We start from the raw sequence: 22,598 nt of genomic DNA on the forward strand, positions 1-22,598 counted from the left end.
AACCCACACACATAACACACATTTCTTAACACTTCATACAGACAGTTTATGCATTTCTGAAGTTACTTCTGGGACGTGCGTGTGGATTGCACTCCAAAGTGTCTGCAGCCTTTGTTTAGTGTGCAGACTGCTGTGACACAACTGATTGTGAGTCTGTGTGCGTAGAGAAGACAAATAAAGTGAATGAGAGATTTAGTCAACATCCATCTGAAAGTACACAGCTTTGAACATGTGTTCGGTTCACGGTGTAAGTCATGGGGTTGGTGGAACAGGTCCATCTCTTTGGTGACACGTAACTGTATTGCTTCACATTTCAAGCTTTCATTGCTGTCATTCTCCTTTTAAAAGGATCTCCTTGTTCATAGGTTATGAAACGATACGGTAAAGCTGTCATTTGATTGTTCATGCATACAGTACCTTCCTCATTAAGGTCAGTGAAGTCAGTGCACATAGAAAAGAACCCAGAGGCCATGTCAAGAGATGAAGTGCATCCTTTTTAATATTACAGTACAACCCCAAAAGATTTCTTATAAAACAAACAGACGCCCACAGGTGCTTTGCACTTGTTAGGAAACAAAAGTGTGTGTGGAAAGCGCTTTATTTTACGTTGCATTGCTTACAAAGACAAAAGGTACAGGGAGCAGATTTGGCTTTGCACTTTGTGCTGGATTTCACAGCTGTCAGACGGACAGGACTCACTTTTTTGTGCCTTTCCTACCTCTGTTCCTCTCCTCCTTCAGAGGTGATTATCCTCCCTACAACCACCCATACGCACACACACACACACACACACACACACACACACACACACACACACACACATGCTTTAATGAAGTGGGAAAGGAAAGATTGAATCGACCGACCATATGCGAGCTGGAATTTGTTGTGTTACCATGGCGATAGTAACTCATGACATCACTCTCAGAAGCACAGACATTCCTGAGGGAAGAAACACGGAGAGAAGAAGACGAGACAGCTCGCATGCTCTCCTCCTATGTGCATGTGCGTGTTGTGTGTGTCCAGGCACTTCATTTTTAACTGCTGGTAACAGAAATGTCTTGGTTCATTATTAACTCATCGAGTTGGTGCTGGTGGTGGTTACACAGCAGACTGCAGGAAGGCCTGTGTGTGTGTGTGTGTGTGTGTGTGTGTGTGTGTCGTGTGTGTGTGTGTGTTTGTTGGTCTTTACCTTTTTGAAGGTTTCTTAAACTTTTGTTTATTTTTTACTGGTCTTTCTTTCTCTCTTCGAGCTCACACCTTCCAAAACCAACACAACCGACGGCTGCCACAAACGCACCGCTCTGTCCTAGACTTGCTTATGCACATGTGGGCAACACAGCTCTTCCTGCCGAAGCTTTGCCAGATGTGTTGTGTGATCACAGACAGAAAAGCCTAAAAAAGAAACGGATATACAGACTGGGAACTAACGGGGTAACAGAGGATACAATCTGAGAGATTTTTCAATGCAAGGTTTGGCAGTGACACATGGATGCTGTTAAATAAAAAACAAGTACATGAAATGCTCAGCCACGTAGATAGCATTGTTATTTAGGTTTGACAGAAATGACTGAGCTACAACTCTTCTTTAAAATGAGCAAAGCATGCAGTATAGACTTGATCATTGCCAGACAACCACAGTTGTGTCTTTCACCTACAATTCATTCTGATTCAGTTGGATCAGATAGTGTCAGGAAACATATCCATAAAATCACTTTTGCACCATAATCCACCACTCTGCTGTTCAGCCCATACTGTGATAAAGTATATGGCAAAATACATAAGGAATGACACCATAGCTTTGAAGATTCATCTGTACTTTGATGGAAAAATGTGTTGTTGTGCTGCAGGAGAAAAATGTGGCGCTTGTGGAGCGGAGGGCTGAGCCAAATGGCCAACATGTAGAATATAGACATACAACTCAAATACATTATAATTAAGTATGTAGCTGTGCACAATACAGCCAATGTGTGTCTTCTTGGCTTTCTGGTGATGAAGTTGTCCAATTCGTTAGAGATTAATTTAGCATATTGCCAAGCAAGTCTGAGTAGTGGGTAGTGAGAAACACAAACAAGTATATTTACAGTCCCAAAGACTGTCTTACATTTGTTTTTATTAAAAAAAGATCACCCGTATTATTGTGTCACATCAAATCTCTGCAATGCATTTAATTGTGAAGAAGAAAAAAATAGATCTTGATCATTTAAATCCAAGCTTTTTCTTTTACTTGTTGCAATGCCTTATGGATCATTGTCATGTTTTTCATGCAGTCAAGATGAAATGTTACCCTTTGAACTGGGTTGTTGTCAGAGTGAAACACACCAGGGCAGAAGTTCACCGAAGGGGAAACATAAGAATTTGTCTCCAGCTCGACAAAACAACTTGACAAACCTGTTGTCTCCCGGTTGTTACTTCCCACGTAAAGAAGTTTAGAGTGATCATTGGATTTTGTTGATTGCATTTAGATATAAACAGACACTGCAAGAGAGAGAGAAAGAGAGAGAGAAAGAGAGAGAGAGAGAGAGAGCGAGAGAGAGAGAAGAGAGAGAGAGAGAGAGAGAGAGAGAGAGAGAGAGAGAGAGAGAGAGAGAGAGAGAGAGAGAGAGAGAGAGAGAGAGGCGTCATGGATGCTTTGCTGAATTTACTGTATTTTCATGCATCATTGTACATTAACAAGAGAGTGTGTGTGTGTGTGTGTGTGTGTGTGTGTGTGTGTGTGTGTGTGTGTGTGTGTGTGTGTGTGTGCGTGTGTGTGTGCATTGCATTCAAAGTCATACCATCATTCAAATGTGTAACAAAAAGCTAATTTTGCATTTTCAAGTGAAGGAAGGTTGTTTGCTGAGCAGGAAATGTCCCATGTCATTTTTTTAGACTCACAGTTACTTTTTCACAGCTGAGAAAAGTGCAACTGTGATCACGAGAATAAGGAAGTAATGAAAATCCATCCTCCCGTTTGTTCACAGAGGATCCATAATTGTGCACCTGTCTGTGTGGGTGGAAAGTATAACAATTGTTGTGTTTTATAGGCCAGTGAACCTGCAAGCAACACATGAAACGGAAAAGCAATCAGAAAGAGCGCAGAGCGCAGTGATGAGTTAATATAGGGAGCAAAAAAATGAAGTGGCTGTGACTTCTAGTTTATGGAGTGAAGGGCTGAGCCAGAGGAGTCTTTTCACTGTCATATTTCTGCAGCCGTTCTCTGGGCTGTCTCGATGGTGTCGGAGGCTTATTAACTGCTGACATACTTCATTATGGTGCTCTCTGCTCTTTCTGTTTCACTTGTTGCATCAGTAATTTTGGAGCTTTGCCCTTTTACAAACTGAATTGAATTACACTACACTCCTGTGTACACAGCCTGATTGCTTGGGGCCGGATGCATACAACAGCCTGTGTCGAGCCAAGGCTTTAAATGCACACGTGTGTTTTTTTTTTATCAGTTTACATAGCAGTCCTTTTATGATTTTGTTTAAAAAAAAATGAAACATAGTGTATCTATGCCCGTGTGCAACAGATTTTTTACCAGTTGATCTGCGGTTTGCATGTAATCACCACGGCTCCTCCAATCTTTAAACCCGTCAATAAAAGAACAAGGAAGGCCATCACCATGTCTGTGTGGCATTGGTGAGGTCATCAAAAGAGTTGTTGTTTACTACCCTCTTTATTTTATTTCCAAAGCATCTGAATTCTGAGTACATTTGTGCATAGAGAAGATAAACAATTCTTTATTAATAATCCCCTTTGGGAAATGGGTTTGACCCATCCTTGGTCAAGGAGCAGAAAGCTGCCCTGTGCGGCGCCCGGGGAGCAGCTCGGGGTTGCGTATCTTTCTTAGAGACACTTGAACATGTGACCTACGAGGGAGACTGGGGATCGAACCGGCTACCTTGTGGTGACAGGAGAAGCACTCATCCGCCTGAGCTGCAGCCGCCCGTATAGATGCTACAGTGCTCTAAAAAGACCACAGGACAAAAAGACTAACCTTCTAACAATCCCACAATGCTTTGCATTGTATAGATGTGAAAACAAGGCCGCTAAATGTCTATTCATCAGGGAGATTTCGGACACAGCCTTGGAAGACGTCATACTGCTTGGCATCGGAATGTTAGCATCAGAATATTAGCATCAGAATGTTAGCGTCACGAGCCTGCTGGCATGCTAACATTAGCACGTAGCTCAAAGCGACTCTGTCAGCCTCATGTCAGCTCTCGTGGCTGTAGACTGTACATGGGAGAAGTTTCTGTCAGAAATCTCAACAAACCTCCTGTCATGACTCGGGTTAAAATAAAAAATAAACCCTTTTGGACAGAAACCCCTCCAGGCAAACTTCTATCTGTAGACTCTTGTTCTTCCCGTTCTTGTTGAGTTTGAATGGGCCGCATGCGTGCATTTCAACAGAAAGCCAAACAAATATAGAACAAAAAGCTTGGCACTACAAGAGGCATGTGGACAAATGCATTGTTTAAAATATGATAAATGTTGCCTTAATCATGTAATCTTCTCACTACTGCTCAGCGAAACTACGTCGATGGAAACACTGAAACACAGCGATTTATATTTGACTTTGCTTTCTTTGCTCATGAATAGCACAGCATTTGGTTGGAATCTATTACAAAGTAAATGCAAATGCTTCACATTTAAAGCTTAACCTTTGGGGACCCTATCCTGTCATGAATTAAAATCCATAGAAAAACACATTTGTATTGATGTGCAGTAGCGAGTAGGTTATTAATGTTGTCACTTGATATTTGACATAAAAGAAATGATGATTGCGTTAAACTATGAACATTTAATTAGCACGGCTCGGTCCTGCCAAAGTTCAAATGTCAATAGAAAGGGCCAGATGCAAAAAAATCAATGCAAACACACAAAAACCAAGCATATGCCATAACATACGCCATGACTTATAGAACAGGATGAAGGGTGCTCATACACAAGTGAATATTTAGAGTGAAGTGTAGGCTGACATCCATTATTATTCTTTCACGCTGTTAGCTAGTTTCAGTAAATGTCTAATTTAAGTCCACACATCTATTAACAAAATGGCAACTACAGACACATTTATAAACTGTTCTTTAAATTATTACTTTTGTCTACTTTTGGTGTTTTGCACGTGACATCATTTGATTTCTGTGTTTATGTTGTATGCATTTGTTGTTTTCTTTATTGTGACGTCTACATCAATATGTAGGTTGAGATTTTTATATTGATGCATTTATTTTGATAATTGGGACGTGATAGATTGCATCACTACGTGGAAGATGGGTCCACAATGTCGTAAATGAAGCAAGACAAGTGGAAGTCTTCTAGAGTTTTCTGTTTTCACAATGAAAAAAACTCAAACTGGACTTTTGTATTTGATATGAGTTTGTGCCGTTAATGTCAATCCAATATAGTTACCAAATTCAAAATTATGCTTAATTGAATTCATTAAAAATTAATTCCCTTTTCGCAGTCACACTCCAGTGATACTGCAAACCTGAGGGACATTTTTTATTCCAGCACACAGTTTATGACTTCACGATATGTCGGACTCGCACAGTTTCGTTTACCAGGAAAAGAGTGAGCAACGAGCGGAAGACAGCGTGACGGGACTTCTGTTTTTCTTGCACTTATTGACAGCATGTAAGTGTTTGCGTGTATTTGTGTGTACGTCTGTACGTCGGTCTGTGAGTGAGTGTGTTAAACCGCTGCACTTGCCAGCTGGACACCAGACGACCCAGCGGCAGCGGCAGCTGGAAAAATGGACAGAATGTTCTACAGAGGAGAGGAGAGAAGGAGGAGAGGAGGAGAGGAGGGGGAGAGGAGAGGTGTTTGTGACTGAGACAGACATACCAGGAAACAAAATGTTTGGCCTTTTGGCCTAAACTCTGCACTCAACACCCCTGTCTCCCTAACTCCTGCCCCATTCCCCTAATTTAATGCTCCCTCTCTTCCTTCAGTAGGGAAAGTACCCCGACACACACACACACACTTATGGCCCAGGCATGAAGGGCTGGCTGTCAGCTCTCACATGAAGCAGTCAGAAGGAGACTGGCCGAGCTGGGACAGGCTCCCCTGGGACAGGCAGCCCACAGTGGGGCGATTGTTCTCCAGACGTGGCCTGTGTCGCTCACTGCTGGTTGCCCTTCACTTTAACCTCTGCTTTCCCTTCACATCTGCCTTATTCTTCTCTAACTCCATCATCCTTGTACGCTCCTTTGCTGCCCCTCTTTTCAGACTCATGTATGTCTGTCCAGCCGTTGAACATAAACAGAGCAGCAGAGGGGGAAAAAAGGGGGAAAGAAATTGGGAGAGGGAGGGAGAGAGGGAGAAATCGGGCAGGGAGGCGGAGGGGGATGAAAGCGACCGCAAAGCAGTCTGTGTTTAGTGGGTTAGTGGAGCGCTGGCCTTCACTTACGGGGACTTGGACCACTTCGCCACCGCGATACAGCAGATACCAAGCTGTCCAACAATCAGACCTACATCACAGTTTTCCTCAGAAAACTTTTTTTCTTGTGCCTGCGGAAGAAGTCAAGCCGATATAAATCTACTTCTGCGGTTTACTCTGTCTGTTTAGTTTCTTCCATCGCTCATTCTCTTCAGATTTATTTTTTCCTTTCCAGAGCCCGTACCCACTCCTCCTCTGTCATTCCCTGTGCCCAAGCACAGAGTAGTCAATAAGGACTGTGTGTGTGTGTGTGTGTGAGTGTGTGTGTGTGTGTGTGTGTGTGTGTGTGTGTGTGTGTGTGTTCTCATCCTCCAGCTCAGAATAAGTGGCACCAGACAGGCCTTATAAGGAGTGGTTAGATCATTGGCCACACCGTTAGTAAAACAGAACCATATGTCGGCTGTGTGTGTGTGTGTGTGTGTGTGTGTGTGTGTGTGTGTGTGTGTGTGTTAGTAAAACCATGTGTGTCAAGAGGTAGCTGAGAGAACGGGAGCTTGTTGCTAATAGACATGGTGAAGGTCACGTTGAATGGTCACGTTAAATACACACATACACACTTTCTCTCCACTTAATCCCCTCTTGTCCATGAGGCGCTGCCCGTGAGGTCAAAGAGAACGTTTCTGTAAACACATAGTTAGTATTTGGCGTTGATGTTGAGATCATCATCAAAAGGCGAGGTGTCAGTCTAATGTGTGACTGATCAGCTTTTTGAGAGGAACACCTCAGTATTGTTCTGTTTCATCTGCTGATGGGTTCAGCAGATCTCTCTCTGTCGCTCTCTCTCTCTCTTTCGCTCTCTCTCTCTCTCTCTCTCTCTCTCTCTCTCCCTCTCTGTCTCTCTCTCTCTCTCTCTCTCTCTCTCTCTCTCTCTCTCTCTCTCTCCTCTCTCTCGCTCTCTCCTCTGTCTCCATCTTTCTTACACAGCTTGTCTGGAATGTACAGATGTTTCCTTTTGGGAATGGGCGTCCTGCTCTGTTCACACGCACACACATGCACGCACACACACACACACGCACGCACGCACACAGAGAAAGAAAGAGAGAGAGAGAGCAGAGAGAAAGGGGTGTACATTCACATAAAGTCAAACACACATTTTCCTGTCTTAGACTTTGATTATTAATTGTTGCTGTGAAATTAGTGTCAAATGAACACACTTGATCGTCTGTCACACACACAAACACACATACACACACACACATACACACACATACACACACGTGTTTTGTCCTCCCACAACCCCTGGCTCCTTGTTTTTTTTCTCTCCCCTTTGTTTCGTTCTCATGTGCAACTGAGACGTTGCTGTGGAGGAACACTCAGGATCCCGACGCCACTTTAGCTCGACTCTGTCCCGCTTCCTCCTCTGCTCGCCACGTCTTGGCAATCACCTCCACTGTTCAACCAATTCAGTTTTCTCATTTCCTGACCCGCTTTTCTGCTGGTGCATCACTGCCTCCAGATGATGAGTAGATAGTGTTTAGTTTCTGTGTACTGCACGTACCGTTAACGCTGTGTATGCAGTGTACAGCATGTGTGCATGTCCTACTATAAGCTGGTATTGGCTTATTAAAGACCAAATGTATGACCAATTTACATTTACAAGCTACTTTGAAATTGCTAAATATTTGTTTTATATATATATATATATATATATATATATATATATATATATATATATATATATATATATATATATATATATATATATATATATATGTATGTACGTAAGTATATATACGTTATAGTGCTGGCGATATATATATATATATATATATATATATATATATATATATATATATATATATATATATATATATATATATATATATATATATATATATATATATATATATATATATATATATATATATATATTAAATTGGCACACACAAAAAAAAAATCTCCTTTAGTCGCTCCTTTGCTCTCATTACATTTTCTCAGCACTTAAACATCCACATCAGATGGCAAATTACTTGTAACGTCTGTAAGTGTGTGTGCCTGCAAATATTTTGCCCTTTTGGCATGCGTTTCAAATGTGGACATGTTTGTTCCCACAGAGATCTTTCCAAGAACCGCATCTCCTCCCTTGATACCAGCCTGCTAGATCGTCTCACTGGCCTCCGAGAGCTGTGAGTATGCAAAGCAGCATATATATATATATATATATATATATATGTATATGTGTGTGTGTGCGCCTTATGTGTCTCTATATTTTACTATACTTTAATCTCTCTCTCTCTCTCTCTCTCTCTCTCTCTCTCTCTCTCTCTCTCTCTCTCTCTCTATATATATATATATATATATATATATATATATATATATATATATATATATATATATATATATATATATATATATATATATATGTCTTTTAGGTACCTTCAAGGAAACAGGATCAATGCTCTTCCCAGAGGAGTATTCTGCGGTGGGCCACTGTCAATCCTGTGAGTACAAAGTCTAAAGAAGACGAGAATCTCGCAAACCGAAGATTGAGAGGAGAATAAGGAAGATTAAAAAAAGCAGTAGGGAGAAATGCTTGGTTTAGTCTGGATTTAAATAGGCAGAAATCCCCGGAGGGAGCTCACTGGACCAGAGAGCTTTCACACAATAAAACACACACACTGTATATTGCACACACACACATACCCACACAGTGACGCACACACACCAATCACAGCACGATTAAGTTCAATTACAGCTTACCGCTCCAGGCTCCCACTGAACCTCGCTCCATCTCTCCCTTCCTCCATCCATTACCTTATTCTTCCACTCATTTAATGGGAGCTTAAGCATGTTGTGTGTGTGTGTGTGTGTGTGTGTGTGTGTGTGTGTGTGTGTGTGTGTGTGTGTGTTGCAAGAGGACTGGTGGTTTCCATCAGTTCCTTCCAAAACCACCACACAACGGCCCCATTATGTAGCCTACTGGATAGAGAGAGGGAGAGGAGAAGATGAGTGGATGAGGAAAATGGAGAAGAGGAGTAAAGAAAAAGAAAGAGCTTGGAAACAAAGCAAAGAGAAACATCAAAAGCCTGAATGCTACCTCCTTACTCAGCACTTTGGTTGTTTGGGGTTTGGTTGTTTTTTTTCACTCAATGTTGTGTTATTTTATTGAGTTATGTGAGTTGTTTTTTAAAAAGATGACGTAGGATTGTCCACTTCTTTAATCACAGTCATTTTGCATGACCACAGCAATGTACAATCAGATGATAATGTAATCTACCAATGACTCAATTAATGCTTTCTAGTTTTTTAGCCAAGGCCATTTTGCCAAAATGACAATACCAAAGTAGTTGCCTCAAGCCGGTGCAGTCAAAAAAAAAAGGTGACGAAAGCGTTGTTTTGATGTCAACAGTTATTTGTATCTTCTGTTTCCTTCAGCGATTTGAGTAACAACCTCATCGCCACCATAGAAGAAAGAACATGCGACAACCTCTGCAATTTAACTCAAATGTAAGTAATCCTAATTTATTTATTATTGTTGCACCATATTGTCTCTTGTCTCTCCAATAAATATGGAAATATGACATGCTACATCAAATCAGACCCTATTTATACACACTTACACACACACACACACACACACACACACACACGAAAAGAAGCATCTGTTCAAGCAAACATAAATCTGATCACACATGCTTAAATAAGCAACTCGCTTCCAGTTTACTCGCAGAGACACAAGATAAATGAAGCTTTATTTCACACTGTGGTAGTAATTAGTAATTATTCCTCGCTCAACGTTTAGATGAGACACACGTTTTCTTCTTGAGCAGAGTGTAATTTAACAGACAAATAGATCATATATATGTCATACAGTCTTCCTTCCATCGTTTGCTGCATGTCTTCCCCCTTTTCATCTGTCTTTCTCATCAATATTTCTTCTTCCTTTCTACTCTGCATTTCGACGTCATTGATATTCTTTGTCTTGTCTGCTCTTGAAAGAGGAAGGCAGCTTTCCTATAGCAGACCTTCTGGTATGTCAAAGGGCCCTGGCTCGGTGCAGCTTCGCCCTCTGGCACCACTGAACGTTTCTAAAGATGCATCACTGCAGTTAAACGGATGTGGAGCCGTTGTACATATGGGTATGGAGTGAATGACGAGAGGGAGCAGCATTAGTGAGAATAAAGCAGAGAATCATTGAACATAGAACACGGCAATTAAGCTCCTAAGTATAAATAAAGGCACCCACACCTCCTCCCAGCCCTGCAGGAAGGTGCAGTGGTGCCAAATGTTAAATGAATCTCGCCTTGGGGCAGGCTGCATCCTGTCTGCTCTGTGTGTGGCGAACGGGGCGAACGGGCAGAGCTGCATATTATTCCTTTAAAGTGTGTAAAGAAGCTAAATAGTTTAGTCAGACGATAAGGACAATAATTCCAGTATGAGATCAGTGGCTGCCAAGACCTCTCTTTTTAGAGCTTTTTGTACCTCACTATGTAATTCCCACCTGTGGCATTTAAAAAAAAGAAAAAGGCAGCGTGCAGAGAATCACAAAGGGTTATAATGACAGTATGAGGCTGCCACTTAAAGCTCCAAAGAAGACCAGCGCAATCCAAATGATTGTGAATGTTGTTGTCACCACCTGCTCTGCTCGTCATTGTGCTCCACACATCCTTTGATTTGTGTCCTTAATTAAGGCTAAATTTAATTGAATGGAATTGTAAGCAAGAGCAAAATATTTTTTCTCCTGCTTCTTCAAAACAGTCACATTTAACTATACCGATAAATACTTTGTATCTTGTACTATTGGCATTACTTGATTGATGCTTTTAATGCTACTGATCAAAGATAGCTATCTTTGATCACTTTGACACTGCTCAGGAAGTCCTTTCCTTACAGTGAAGTTGTGGCTTTTGCATACTTTTCTAACTCTGAACAGAATGGATTCATGACGAATGTGACAGACAACAAGATACAACAACTGAAGGGATTATTTTTGTTTAAAGGTGTTTTTTTTTACTTTTAGAAGGAGCTGTTTCTAACCGTTAGCTGTCTGACGTTCAGTTTGTCATCTAACTCCACTTAGTCAGCCAAGAGTGGATTTTATTCATGCAGAAAGCTGAAATGTGTACCTTTTTTTTATGTTTTTGCCGTTACATTAATCTCCGGCAGCGTTGTCATGTTTCAACATGTGGCTGATCCACTTCCTCCGTGTCCTCCTCTCCTCCAGCGACCTCAGCAGTAACCCCTTTGATTGTGACTGCAAGCTGTTCCGGCTGGTCAGCTGGCTCCAGGACAAAGGGGTGCAAGTCCGTCGGCCGGACGCCATGCTATGCAACCACCCTGAGCTGCGCCACCGACCCCCGCTCAACGTCAGCCTGCTCACCTGTGGTACGAAACCAACCGACGCTCACACAGACTCTTGCACGTCACATTTACGTGTCACAAAAATTACAAACATAAACGTTTGGAGTCCTGTCTTTTCAGCCGTTGAGGGACTTCCTGGATCCGAAATGTAGTATCTCGAGCAAGTAAACCCAGAAAGACATCCAGCAAGCGCACTGTTTAGCAAACTGGTCAGATTATACATCCATGAAAATGCATTACAAAAGTGAACTACTTGATAGTTGCTTTGGGGTTTTTGAACCCAAACACAAAACTGAACTCAAGGTCAAAATGAACATTCAAACGTCAGAGGAATAAACTTCTCATGAGTTGACCTCTTTTGATTTATTTTGCTGGTTAGGCAGACACGGTCTGATGCTGATCAACATTTTAAATGAGATATGAGACCTGACATATTTGCACTGCGTAGACTGACAACCTGTTCTTCTTCTTCAGGCCTCATCTACGCAGCTTGTCTTGAGGACAGCAGCAGTGGAGGAGGACAGAGTGAGCTCGTCATCTTCTCTTCCTCCACACCGGGAAACTTCTCGCGCGAGCAGTGTAACAGCGTGTGCTTTGCTGCGTCACACCTCTATGGCGGTTTGGGGGAGAGGCACGAGTGCCTCTGCAGCACAAACTCAGAGCCGAACCTCATCAGCGAATCTCAGTGTTCAGCCGCCTGTACAAACCCCCATGTCATGAAGGTATGCAGCACACAGTGGCCCCAGAGTGTGAATACTGCACTCATGTGAACGGCAGAGCTCCTGAAGTGTTGCTTCGGCCTCTTGCGTTGTTCCTTCTTTTGTAAACACAACCTTCAGGATTTCCTCTAAACCTTCTATAATCTACCAACAACTTCCCTCTGTGGCTTAATGACTTCCCCACATCCTCAGATTCAGTTTCCGGCAGGGCTGCTGAACAAGATGCAAGATATTGTATTGTATTTATTGTAAAGCAGAGCACCTAATTCACACAGAAACCTCCTCTTCCTTGACACGGTTCCCCTTCATTCACAGAAATGTGATTGGACTCTGGCTCTTGACGTGTTCGCGGTGGAGTTCGTTGTCTCGCTGAAGGCTCTCCCGCTGCAAAGTGTCCATGACAGCATCGCTTTCTCCGCCACGTCCTCGGTCACTCCGATGACGCTGTCCTGGGACTATGGGGACCTTTCGTCCCGAGACAACACTACAGAAACAGGGGTCACCACAGCAACTCACAAATATGGACTTCCGGGTCATTATGCGGTCAGTTTCATGGCTTGGGCTGGACACAAGGAGGTGAGGGAGAACACATTTCATTTTAATTAGTTGTACAGTGTCATTGAATGACTATTTTTCAGGTTTTTAAAACAGTTTTTAACAGTTCAATGTGATTTTACATGCGATTTTTAGTATCGTGATGTATATTTGTATGTTCAGGTACGTACGGCGCGCGGAGAAGTGACCGTGACACTTCCCCCCAAACTGGAGCTGCGCTGTCCACCTCTAGCTGTGGCCAATAAGAGTCTAGAGATCACACTCGTCAGCTGGGGCGCAGACGGCCTGAATGTAGACTGGAAGATTTTTAAGGATGGTGTCCAGGTTGCCAAAGGTAAGATACAGCAAGTGGCTCTGATCGACAGTCAATAAACTAACCAGCAGAGAAATGGTGCGTGACTCTATACTCCTCATAGGAATGAACAGCCAATGAGCCCCGTGGCTCTCTGTGGGTTTATCAGGACAAATGACTCATGAAAAATAACATCTATTATTATTATGTACATTGTGAGCTAACTGTGTTTATTGAAGTCTCAGTTAATGCTTCCTAATCATCATTTGGTTTGTAACTTTCTGCACTCAAGAGTTTGTTAAATCTCCCGTGCATCGCTGTAGAAGAAAGAAAGGCAGTAGAAGGCCACAGCATTGATGAATATGATTCACTAGAGGACAAAGTAGAAAGTTAAGAAATGACGTGGTCTGGCTGCGAGTGTGTGTCCTTGCACGATGGGTGTGTGATGAGTGAGGCAGTCTTTTTTCAAAAGTCTTGTGTGATTTCATTTAGGAGGGCTTTTATCTCTATCTATCTTTATATTCTTATTATTCCATGTATCAACATATTTTGTATATTATTGTCTCGTCTGTGTTTGTCTCAACTTCTCAGAAGCGAAATGAAATGGAAACGGAGACAAACCACTTAGGAAACACATTAATTAATAACTAACTGCATCCTTATTTCTTTGTGTCCTATGCTTAGACACAAAGCTCACCATGCTCCACTTCTCCTCCAAAAACCCTCTGTTTACTCGTCCACACACTCCTCGTGTGTGTGTGTGTGTGTGTGTGTGTGTGTGTGCGCGTGTGTGTGTGTGTGTGTGTGTGTGTCTGTGTGTGTCTGTGTGTGTATTGTTAGATACATTTTGAGGCTTTTGTACATTTCAATATGTAAAGAAGTACACACTAAAAAATGTTTTTCTTTCAGGAAGTCTTTTTAACAATAAAATAAATAAATACATCATGATTGTATCTTTCTATAATGTTGCAAGTGTGACTTCAAAACATCTGAGGGATCATGTGAATGTTTCTGTCCTTTGCCAGCCTCCCCTTACTGCCCGAAGGACGGGGTGTACCACAACGAGTCCTCACGCTGCTTCCAGATCGTTCCAGGGGAGTTGAGCTGGACGGATGCTCGGCAGCAGTGTTCAGACAGCGGCGGGGATCTGGCAATAGTCAGGAGTGACGTGCTGCGTAACCTGCTGGCACCCAAAGTTACACAGTGAGTGTTTGTGTCTGTGTGGGCGGCAGGAATGGGCTCTCAGTGTCTGTGGGGGACATTTTAGAAAATAGCAATGTATGTTGTCAGGAGCTGACAGATCACCTGCAACACAGTGGGCCTCACATGTTCTTAAATGCAACTGATATTTTCATCTTCATTAACTATTTCAATTGGGATTTAATCAAGAATGCATTTCAAACCCTTTTAGATCACTTGCCCTCCAAAAATACAGTTTTTTGGATTTTTATATCTCGTCATCTTTTCCTTCCTTTTGCTCAATCACAATATCCTGACATCCGTGAGCAACCAGGGAGGTGTGTTTGCAGCCGCAGTCCTCTGTTGCTTCGTATTGCGCTTCATTTGAAGCCTGCGCACAATTCAGCGGTCCAATTAAATGTAAGGGATTTTATTTAACTCCGGTTTGTACATCGTCCAACAAGTCCGTTTCGCGCTACAGAACATTTAACTTCAGTTTCTCTGGCACCTTGAAGGAAGAAATACGAGAAGTCAACTCTCCAGATGCACTAAACGTTTTTAAACTGCTTTCACCCGTTTGTTCTCACTTGATCATAAATTGGAGTTGTGTGGCAGGTTGTTTATTATCGGAATAGGTAACGCCCCGAAACGCTCGTTAACTTGTTGTACCATGTGCAAAAACTCTGACCGATGTCCAAGAATTATACCAACGAAAAATGTCTGTAAGAAGAACAACAACTGCAGCCAGAGTGAATTGAGGTTAAATAATCTTAAGCAAAGTAAATTGTAATTGTGATTTTCATATCGTCTAGCAATACAGAATCATCAATAAGCATCGGAGGGCATCCATACAGAAGCTGAACATACTCGATATCACTCAAGGATCAATGGACCAAGAACATCTAATATAAGAATCTAATCAATAGAAACATACTCTGAAACATCTAATGGTCGAAATTGTATTACAATACGGTTAAAAATGAAATCAAGCATTCTGATTGGTCGAGAGTGAGTCACGGGGTGTAATGTATCGAGTCCTGATTGAGTGTTCCTCAAAATAACAGGTAGATTTAAACTTTGACATATTGGGGGGAATGACTTTTAAAGAGGATGGCAGCGGTGAACAATGGGGAAGAGAAGAGCAGATAATGCTCTGAAAGAGCAAACTGATTAGCGGGTAGCGAGTGCTCGAAAACGGAAACTAAGAGGAGGAATGAAAAGGGTTTGATAGCTAATCACAAAATTGTGATGATTTCCAATGAGAGATAATTACCGTCGGTAATTTCCCGCCGCGAGGCACCGTGCTTTCAACCAGCCTGGTTAGTAAACCACAGACTCTCTCTCTCTCGTGTGTGTGTGTGCCTTTCCCGTATACGGGACTATTTTCCTACTGAAATGCGCACAACAACATTTGGTGGCTACAACTCTTTTGTGCAGAAAGGCAGCTTACTATTTACTTACTATTTATAATGTCACAGGTGACCGTATTATAAAAGCAATAAGAGACTCGAGGCAGTACTGTATCTACAATACAGTACTGCCTCTTGTACCGTATTGCTTACGTATACCGTATGATATTGATGCATTTTTCCATGTTCTTCAAATGTAATGTTTTTTTTATCCGTTTGACAATTTGTGGACTGTGAAAATTAGACTTTTTTTTCTTATCTCTGTAAGAGTGCGCTCTACCACTTGTAAAATATCCTCTTAAGAAAAGAGCAGAAATATGAAAACATTGGTGAATGTCACAGATCAATGGGTACAAACAACATAAGAACAGATTGTGAATATGAACAAAAACAAGAGGAGATTTGTTCTCATGTCGCTTTCTACATGAGGCCCTAAGAAATATTGTGTATAGCTGTTTTCAAGGGCAGTGCTTTTAATTTGCCTTTAAGCTTTCTGCTTTTAGTATGTTCTCTGTTTATTTGTCATTTGGATTTTGTCATCCATTTATTCATTCATATTGTTGTCTGGCATTGCTGTTTTTACCCCACATAGTATGTAGTGTGTGTTTGTATATGAACGGCTCGTGACATGAGGCTGAGTCATGAGAACAGGGTCTCTTCATGAAAAGAGTACTGGTAATGCTTCTTTTCTGTCCTGTACGCCTGTGTGATAAGCCCTAAATTGGGTTTTATTCGTTGAGAACGTTTCTGGACTGAAGGCCCCTGGTTTTGGTGCTCAGGTCAGCGAGGGTTGCAAAAAAACACATCTGTAAAAGCACAGCTGCATTGTAACTTTTAACACCCTGGGAGGAGGAGTCCACAGTTCATGATGTGTGTGTGTGTGTGTGTGTGTGTGTGTGTGTGTGTGTGTGTGTGTGTGTGTGTGTGTGTTGATGTGAGGGTAGAGGCCCTGCCCTCGCCGGCCAAAATGGATGAGAGAAGAAAAAACCTGCTGCAGAGGAGAGAGCTTATCCCCTCTCTCTTCCTCCGCTCATGCGTTTCTCCTCTCCTTGCTTATATAAGGAGCTTCTTTTTTTTTAACATCTTGTTTTGGCCTAAGAGTCCCTTTTGTCTTGGTCCCTCTCTGCTTGTATTTTTTAACCTGTCCACTCTTTTAAATGTCGCTTTCACAGATTGAGTTGTCAGCCATTATAGAAAAGTCTGACCAAAAGATTAAAGAAAGAACAAAAACAGGACCGGGAAGGAAATTGCTTTCATCTGGATGAACTTTTAGTCAGAAAACGACCAAAACCAGAATCAAACAAAAATGTTTGACGCTTTCTTCCATTTTCTTGTGTCTGTCTTTAGATCACAGTGAGTCATACTCCAACTTTTCATTTGGGAAGAAAACCATTTTGCTTCCAGTTCACAGCTTACGGACTGAAAACCAATGAAAATGTGCATCAATTAGTGGACTCATGGGGCTCCTGTTGTAATCACAGAGCGTACTCGATATCTGACATCCCCTCTCTTAACATCCCAGTGGGGTCCAATCAAGGCCCATTTTCATGCTTTCTCTGCCCTGCAATCATTGATTCTTGAAGGCAAGCTGGTAAATGATTTAGAAACTTCACTCTTTGAGACCCACATTGTCGAGACAATTTTACAAGGACATGTATGAAAATGAAATGATCCCATCTCAAACTGCATTATTATTATCGTTCAAAGTTTGGAACGCTGTGTTGACATGTGTCGCACCTATCTTTTCCTTCCCAGGGAGAAGGGGGCGTGGCTGGGCCTCAGTGATGTCGACTCTCCAGGCAAGGTGCGCTGGGTGAACGGCTCGGAGGCTCAAGAAGGAGAAGAGGGCCCGCCGCCGCGTTCAACGATCCCCCGCGGAAACGTGTGCGTGTCCCTCGATCAGCGTGCTCAGACCAGTTCACACAAATGCAATGCCAAGCGGGCCTATGTCTGCCAGTACAAGCCCCAAGGTACATTCACACAGACACACACACATATAGGGCGTTTCCCTTAATTTCGAGGAAGACAATGAAAACTGAGGCACAGATTCAATGTGTTTTTGTCTAAATCCGTCTCCACCTTAGTGGTTTGGCAGAGAGCAGGGAATTTGAAGATTGAATAACATACATTTCATGTACATTAAGTTGTGGTACAAACAGGTGTGGAGTAAAAAAGCAAACCGCCCTCTTTCTTTACGATTCACAAGACACACACTTTATATTTTGAGGACAATCGGCCGTGATACAAATTGCCCCTCGTGTCAGAAGCTTGCAGAGATCGTTCTCTGTGATTTTCAGCGTTAGTGACAATATTATGGTAATTTTGGTCATTTACATGCTTCATATAGTATTGCTGATGAGGATTTGTTTCTTCAAAGGAATAACGTTTTCAGACGAGATGCACACAGAAGAGAGCAAGCAATTCTACATGACAAATGTCATGGTTTTGTTGCAGACATACTAAATTGTAAAGCAAGAATTTGTCATAACCTCTATCTGTATATACAGCGTTTGTTGAAGAATCAAGCGTTATATTTATTTAAAGTCTTAAAGCTGTAAAAAAAAAAATAGACATACTTAATAATGGAGAAATGATATTGTTGCCATGTTTACCACACATGTTGAACGACCAACATAATGCAGGTGAGTCGGAGGCAACTGCAACTAAATATAGACAAAATAACATGACATTAATGTAATGTGAACATACACAACCAGGAAGTCTTTCAAACTGTAGTGGTGCAGTTATATTGAACTAATGAGGAATCAGTGAATAGAAGGCCTTCTCATGTAGTTATCATGATATTGAGCCTGTTCTGTTACCATTAAGGGGGTCATGTCATAAAGTAACACACGGCGTCATGTGCAGACGTAGCTCGAGCCGAAGTTAAACTGTACTGAAATGACGGCTGAAAGAAATATTCAAATCAACAGACTTTCGAGGAACCAGCACAATCCGAAACAGCTGAAAGTCAGTGTCAAGGTGTGAAATTAAGCGTTTGTGTGAAGCAGGCCGTAATTTGTGTGTTTGTATCTGCCTGACTGTCTAGTTGTGTTTCGGTTTTTGGTCCAGTCTCTGTGTTGTTCCTTTAATATCTTCAACGGTAGTTTTGTTTGGTCTGTCTTCAGAGGTTTGTTCTTTCTCTCACCTCTCCCTCCTCTTTCTCAAAGCAACCTGTTACTTTAAGACTGTCGCTGCGCCTTCATTTCTCTTAAACTACTTCTCTCCTTTTTCAAAATCTTTAAATCGTCCCTCCGTGTTTTGTCACCTTGCCTCATTCATTGTTCTGCCTCTACAGTGCGTGTTCCAGATGCAGGGATTTACACCGTGGGCCTCGCTGTGTTTCCCTCCCATAATCCTTTGCACCGCGCCTCGTCCACTTTGCTCACTACTCCACAACCTCCCAGAAGTGGCATAGAGGTAAAGAGGAATCTTCCCTCGTTTAATAAATCATCATACTTTGCTCCTTTAAAACCTTCTTTTCATCAAACCTTCCATTTGTTTTTTTTTTATTTTTCCTCTCAGGTGCTGTTGTTCCCGGCTCTGAGCTTTGGTCAGGCGGGTCGTCTGTCCTCTCTGGAGTTTGTCACTCCGGAGCGCCGTTCACAAATCCACGTCCGATTCCAGACCTACAGACCTGGCTGTCATTATCCCGGCCTGCACCTGCTGCTTCCCAGTGAGTCAGACACAAAAACGCACTCCTCCACACACACTTGACACGTAAAACCATCCGCACGTTGCTGGTGACTGGTGAGTATCAGCAGGTGTTGAAAAAAACATAAGCCATCTGCGCCCCCACACCACCAGTTAAACACACACATCCACACACACAACAACACCAATCAAGGTCATCTCCCTCCTGAGCGCTTCCTGTCCGTGTCCAGACACATAACACGCAACTGTAACACTGTAACGCACAACACATTGAGTTGTTTTCTGTGTTGTGGCTTTTTTTTTTCTTTTTTTTGCCGGGGGTTGGGGGGTCCACTGAGCTGTAGTAGCGGAGGAGCAGAGTGCAGATGCACATGAAACATGTGGGAAAAAAGAAGTCCACAGGGAGCAGAGCCGCTCGTTCAAGAATGTGAATACAGACACAGATGAGGAGACAGTGGAGATTATGAGATAACTGGATTATTAATGACACAGAAAGCAAGTTACCTCTTCCCTATCTGAGATGTACTGTATATATCGGCCCTGCACACTCATCATATCCCCACTACAAATACACACACACATTTATGGCAGACGCTTTTGGCTTGTTTTAGAGATTTCATCTCTTTGACCCAGTGACTCAAAGCTTTCATCTGCACTTTAGCTCCATTATGCTCGTTTGATGTAAACTGACCACGAATGCACAAATGACAACTCAGCTTTAGAGTCTGATTTATTTCTGTTATCTTTTTTTATTTTCTCATGAATTTATAGCCTTTGTTGTTAAACAGAAAATAGTATATGATATTATATGAGTAGACTTTGTGGTTCAAGGGATTTAGTTTGAGTTACTTTTCTCGTCCTTGAGTATTTCCATTTTGTGCAACTGTATACTTCTTCTCTAATGTATTTCAGAGGAAAGTAGTGTACTATTTCCTCCACCACATTTATTTGACAGTTGGAATAACTCTTGCCGTGAAAAGGAATTACAAAGAAATATGCAGTATGACAAAAACAAGAACCTTGTGTCTCAGGTTGTGGAGGGCCAGCGTGTTCCCCGGTGGCTGTTTGTGTCCCGAATGACACCCGGAGTGGTGATCTGCCCTCTTGCCCTCAACTCGAGCAGTGGTGTCCCTTCCAGCAGCGATGCCTGCCCCTCTTTAGTCCTTGTCGGCCATCTGCGTGTCCTAACTGCACACGGGCTCACCTCCTGCCCCCTGGGGCCCTGCGGCCCAGATACACTCTGCAGGATGAGGTGGTCTTCACTCTACCAGCAGGACCAGCTGCACACATACTGGTGAGAGGATTGACTTTCGCCCCCAAACTGAGTATTTTGTGTTTGTGCTTTTGAAATGCAGTACCAAAGAAAATGTTTGATGTCTGCCAAAAACCACCTATGTTTAGACCTCTGCTTGAAAAATGCTTACCCAAACTAAAAAGAGTGTATCTCTTCAACCACTCGGCCTATTTGAATAATTTTGGTTATAATAAAAGGTTACACGTGAGATTTTGTTTAGATGTGTAAATATCAGTCTATATGTTAGTAAATGAAGATAACACACAGCTGTGAGGTCGAACTCGAACCCAAATCACAGCACAATATGTGAACGTTCTCTCTGCAAAGGTTGACTTTGATAAAATGAAGCAGAACAAAGTTAGAGAGGGTTTAGTACAGAAGATTCTGGCGAGATTGCATTAAGGCCCATTTGGGCTATTCGAATGCTATTTAAATTTTCTCAGGTAGCAAACCAAATATTTCACTTGAATATTACATATGGTGTTCAATAAATCCCTTTACAACAGTTTTGGGCTTTGATTTCTAAAAACTCATAAAACAATAGCGCAGTCTGGTTTTTAAAAGGTAATATTAGTGTGTTTACAGCCAGATTGGTTTAACAGTTTCGGCAGTGCAGCTGTTAAACAAGGCCTTGTTTTCTTCTGATCCCTGCTTCTCACAGGTACAAGAACACCTGGAGGACCTGCTAGTTTCCCGGGGTGATGTCATCGCTCTGCAGCACGATGCTGGCCCCGCCTTCCTTCTACGCTGCCAATCTTCCCCAAATTCATTATGGCGACAACCTGTCTTTGCCCTCAACCAATCACAGTGGTTCTGGATGAACAACACCGGACAGTCGACGGATACCTTGGCTGACCTTAGCGCTAGCCCTCAGCCTGCCCCGGAGCTTGACTTGAAGGCCCTGGTGGAGGGTGGGGAAGGAGGCTGGCTGGAGGAAGTAGTTTGCCCCGTCAGGGTGCTCTATGTGGGACACAGTGAGACTCGGCTGCAGGGACCACAGTTGTCTGCTGGTCTACCCAAGACCGGACTCTACAGCCTGCTGGTAATACATCAAAGCTATTTGACAAATCCCAGCGAGTCACATATTTAAATTCAAGACATTCGGTTGACACTGGCTAATAAATCAACAGTGTTTTCATACTATATTGCTTATTCTGTTGTATTAAAACAATAGTTGATAAAAACGTGTAATTGTTTTATTCTAGGTGACTTCAGCTGAACCATCATACACAGCCTCAGCGTCGTGTCCATTGCGTGTGGTGCCCCCTCTGGATTTGACGATCCTCCACCCGCCTCCACAGAATGCCACCCTCTACCTGCAGCCCAACGACACCCGGCTGCTGCTCCGGGTCCGGTCACGCTACCTGACGAAGGCCTCGCGGCGTGGCAGTAACCACAGCGTGACTTTCCAGCGTGACTGCCCCGAACAGTTTTCTTCTAGTCCTGGAGTCTGCCTCCGAGTCTCCGAGTCAGGGGTCGAGGTCACGGAGCCCAGCTTGTATGCGGTGCTGGATCTGAGCTTGGGCACGGAGGAGCAGAAAAGTCCGGTGCAGGTGGAGCTAGAGGCCCATAATAATGTGACGGAGGCCAGCCTGTCTGTGGTCGTCCGCCTGGAGGAGCCGCTCAGAGCACTGGAGGTGAAGCCGCATCCTGCACACAGGGTGTTGATGGAGTCAGTCGTGGTGAGTGTCTGTGTGTTTGCGTTTAACGCTGATAACACTTGATGACACTGTATGCACTCTGCAGTCTTTTTATTGTGTCTCTGTGTGTT

At 42.7% G+C, this 22,598-nt stretch overlaps 1 protein-coding gene across 1 annotated transcript in view; it reads left to right on the forward strand.

Moving 5' to 3' along the window:
• The window catches only part of pkd1a (polycystic kidney disease 1a), a 54,398-nt gene that overhangs the window by 3,958 nt on the left and 27,842 nt on the right, over positions 1-22,598 (forward strand). Inside the window, exons 2-15 of the mRNA XM_068592322.1 lie at positions 8,479-8,550; positions 8,797-8,865; positions 9,800-9,871; positions 11,589-11,749; positions 12,200-12,447; positions 12,760-13,020; positions 13,162-13,333; positions 14,317-14,494; positions 17,635-17,849; positions 19,178-19,299; positions 19,405-19,555; positions 20,565-20,827; positions 21,489-21,869; positions 22,033-22,509. Coding sequence (XP_068448423.1) covers positions 8,479-8,550; positions 8,797-8,865; positions 9,800-9,871; positions 11,589-11,749; positions 12,200-12,447; positions 12,760-13,020; positions 13,162-13,333; positions 14,317-14,494; positions 17,635-17,849; positions 19,178-19,299; positions 19,405-19,555; positions 20,565-20,827; positions 21,489-21,869; positions 22,033-22,509 — 2,842 coding nt within the window. The remainder of the gene's footprint in view (positions 1-8,478; positions 8,551-8,796; positions 8,866-9,799; positions 9,872-11,588; positions 11,750-12,199; positions 12,448-12,759; positions 13,021-13,161; positions 13,334-14,316; positions 14,495-17,634; positions 17,850-19,177; positions 19,300-19,404; positions 19,556-20,564; positions 20,828-21,488; positions 21,870-22,032; positions 22,510-22,598) is intronic.

This window comes from Clinocottus analis, unplaced genomic scaffold, assembly GCF_023055335.1.
Source record: "Clinocottus analis isolate CAN_PGR_092001 unplaced genomic scaffold, fCliAna1.0.p SCAF_27, whole genome shotgun sequence".
Taxonomy (NCBI): Eukaryota; Metazoa; Chordata; class Actinopteri; order Perciformes; family Cottidae; genus Clinocottus; species Clinocottus analis.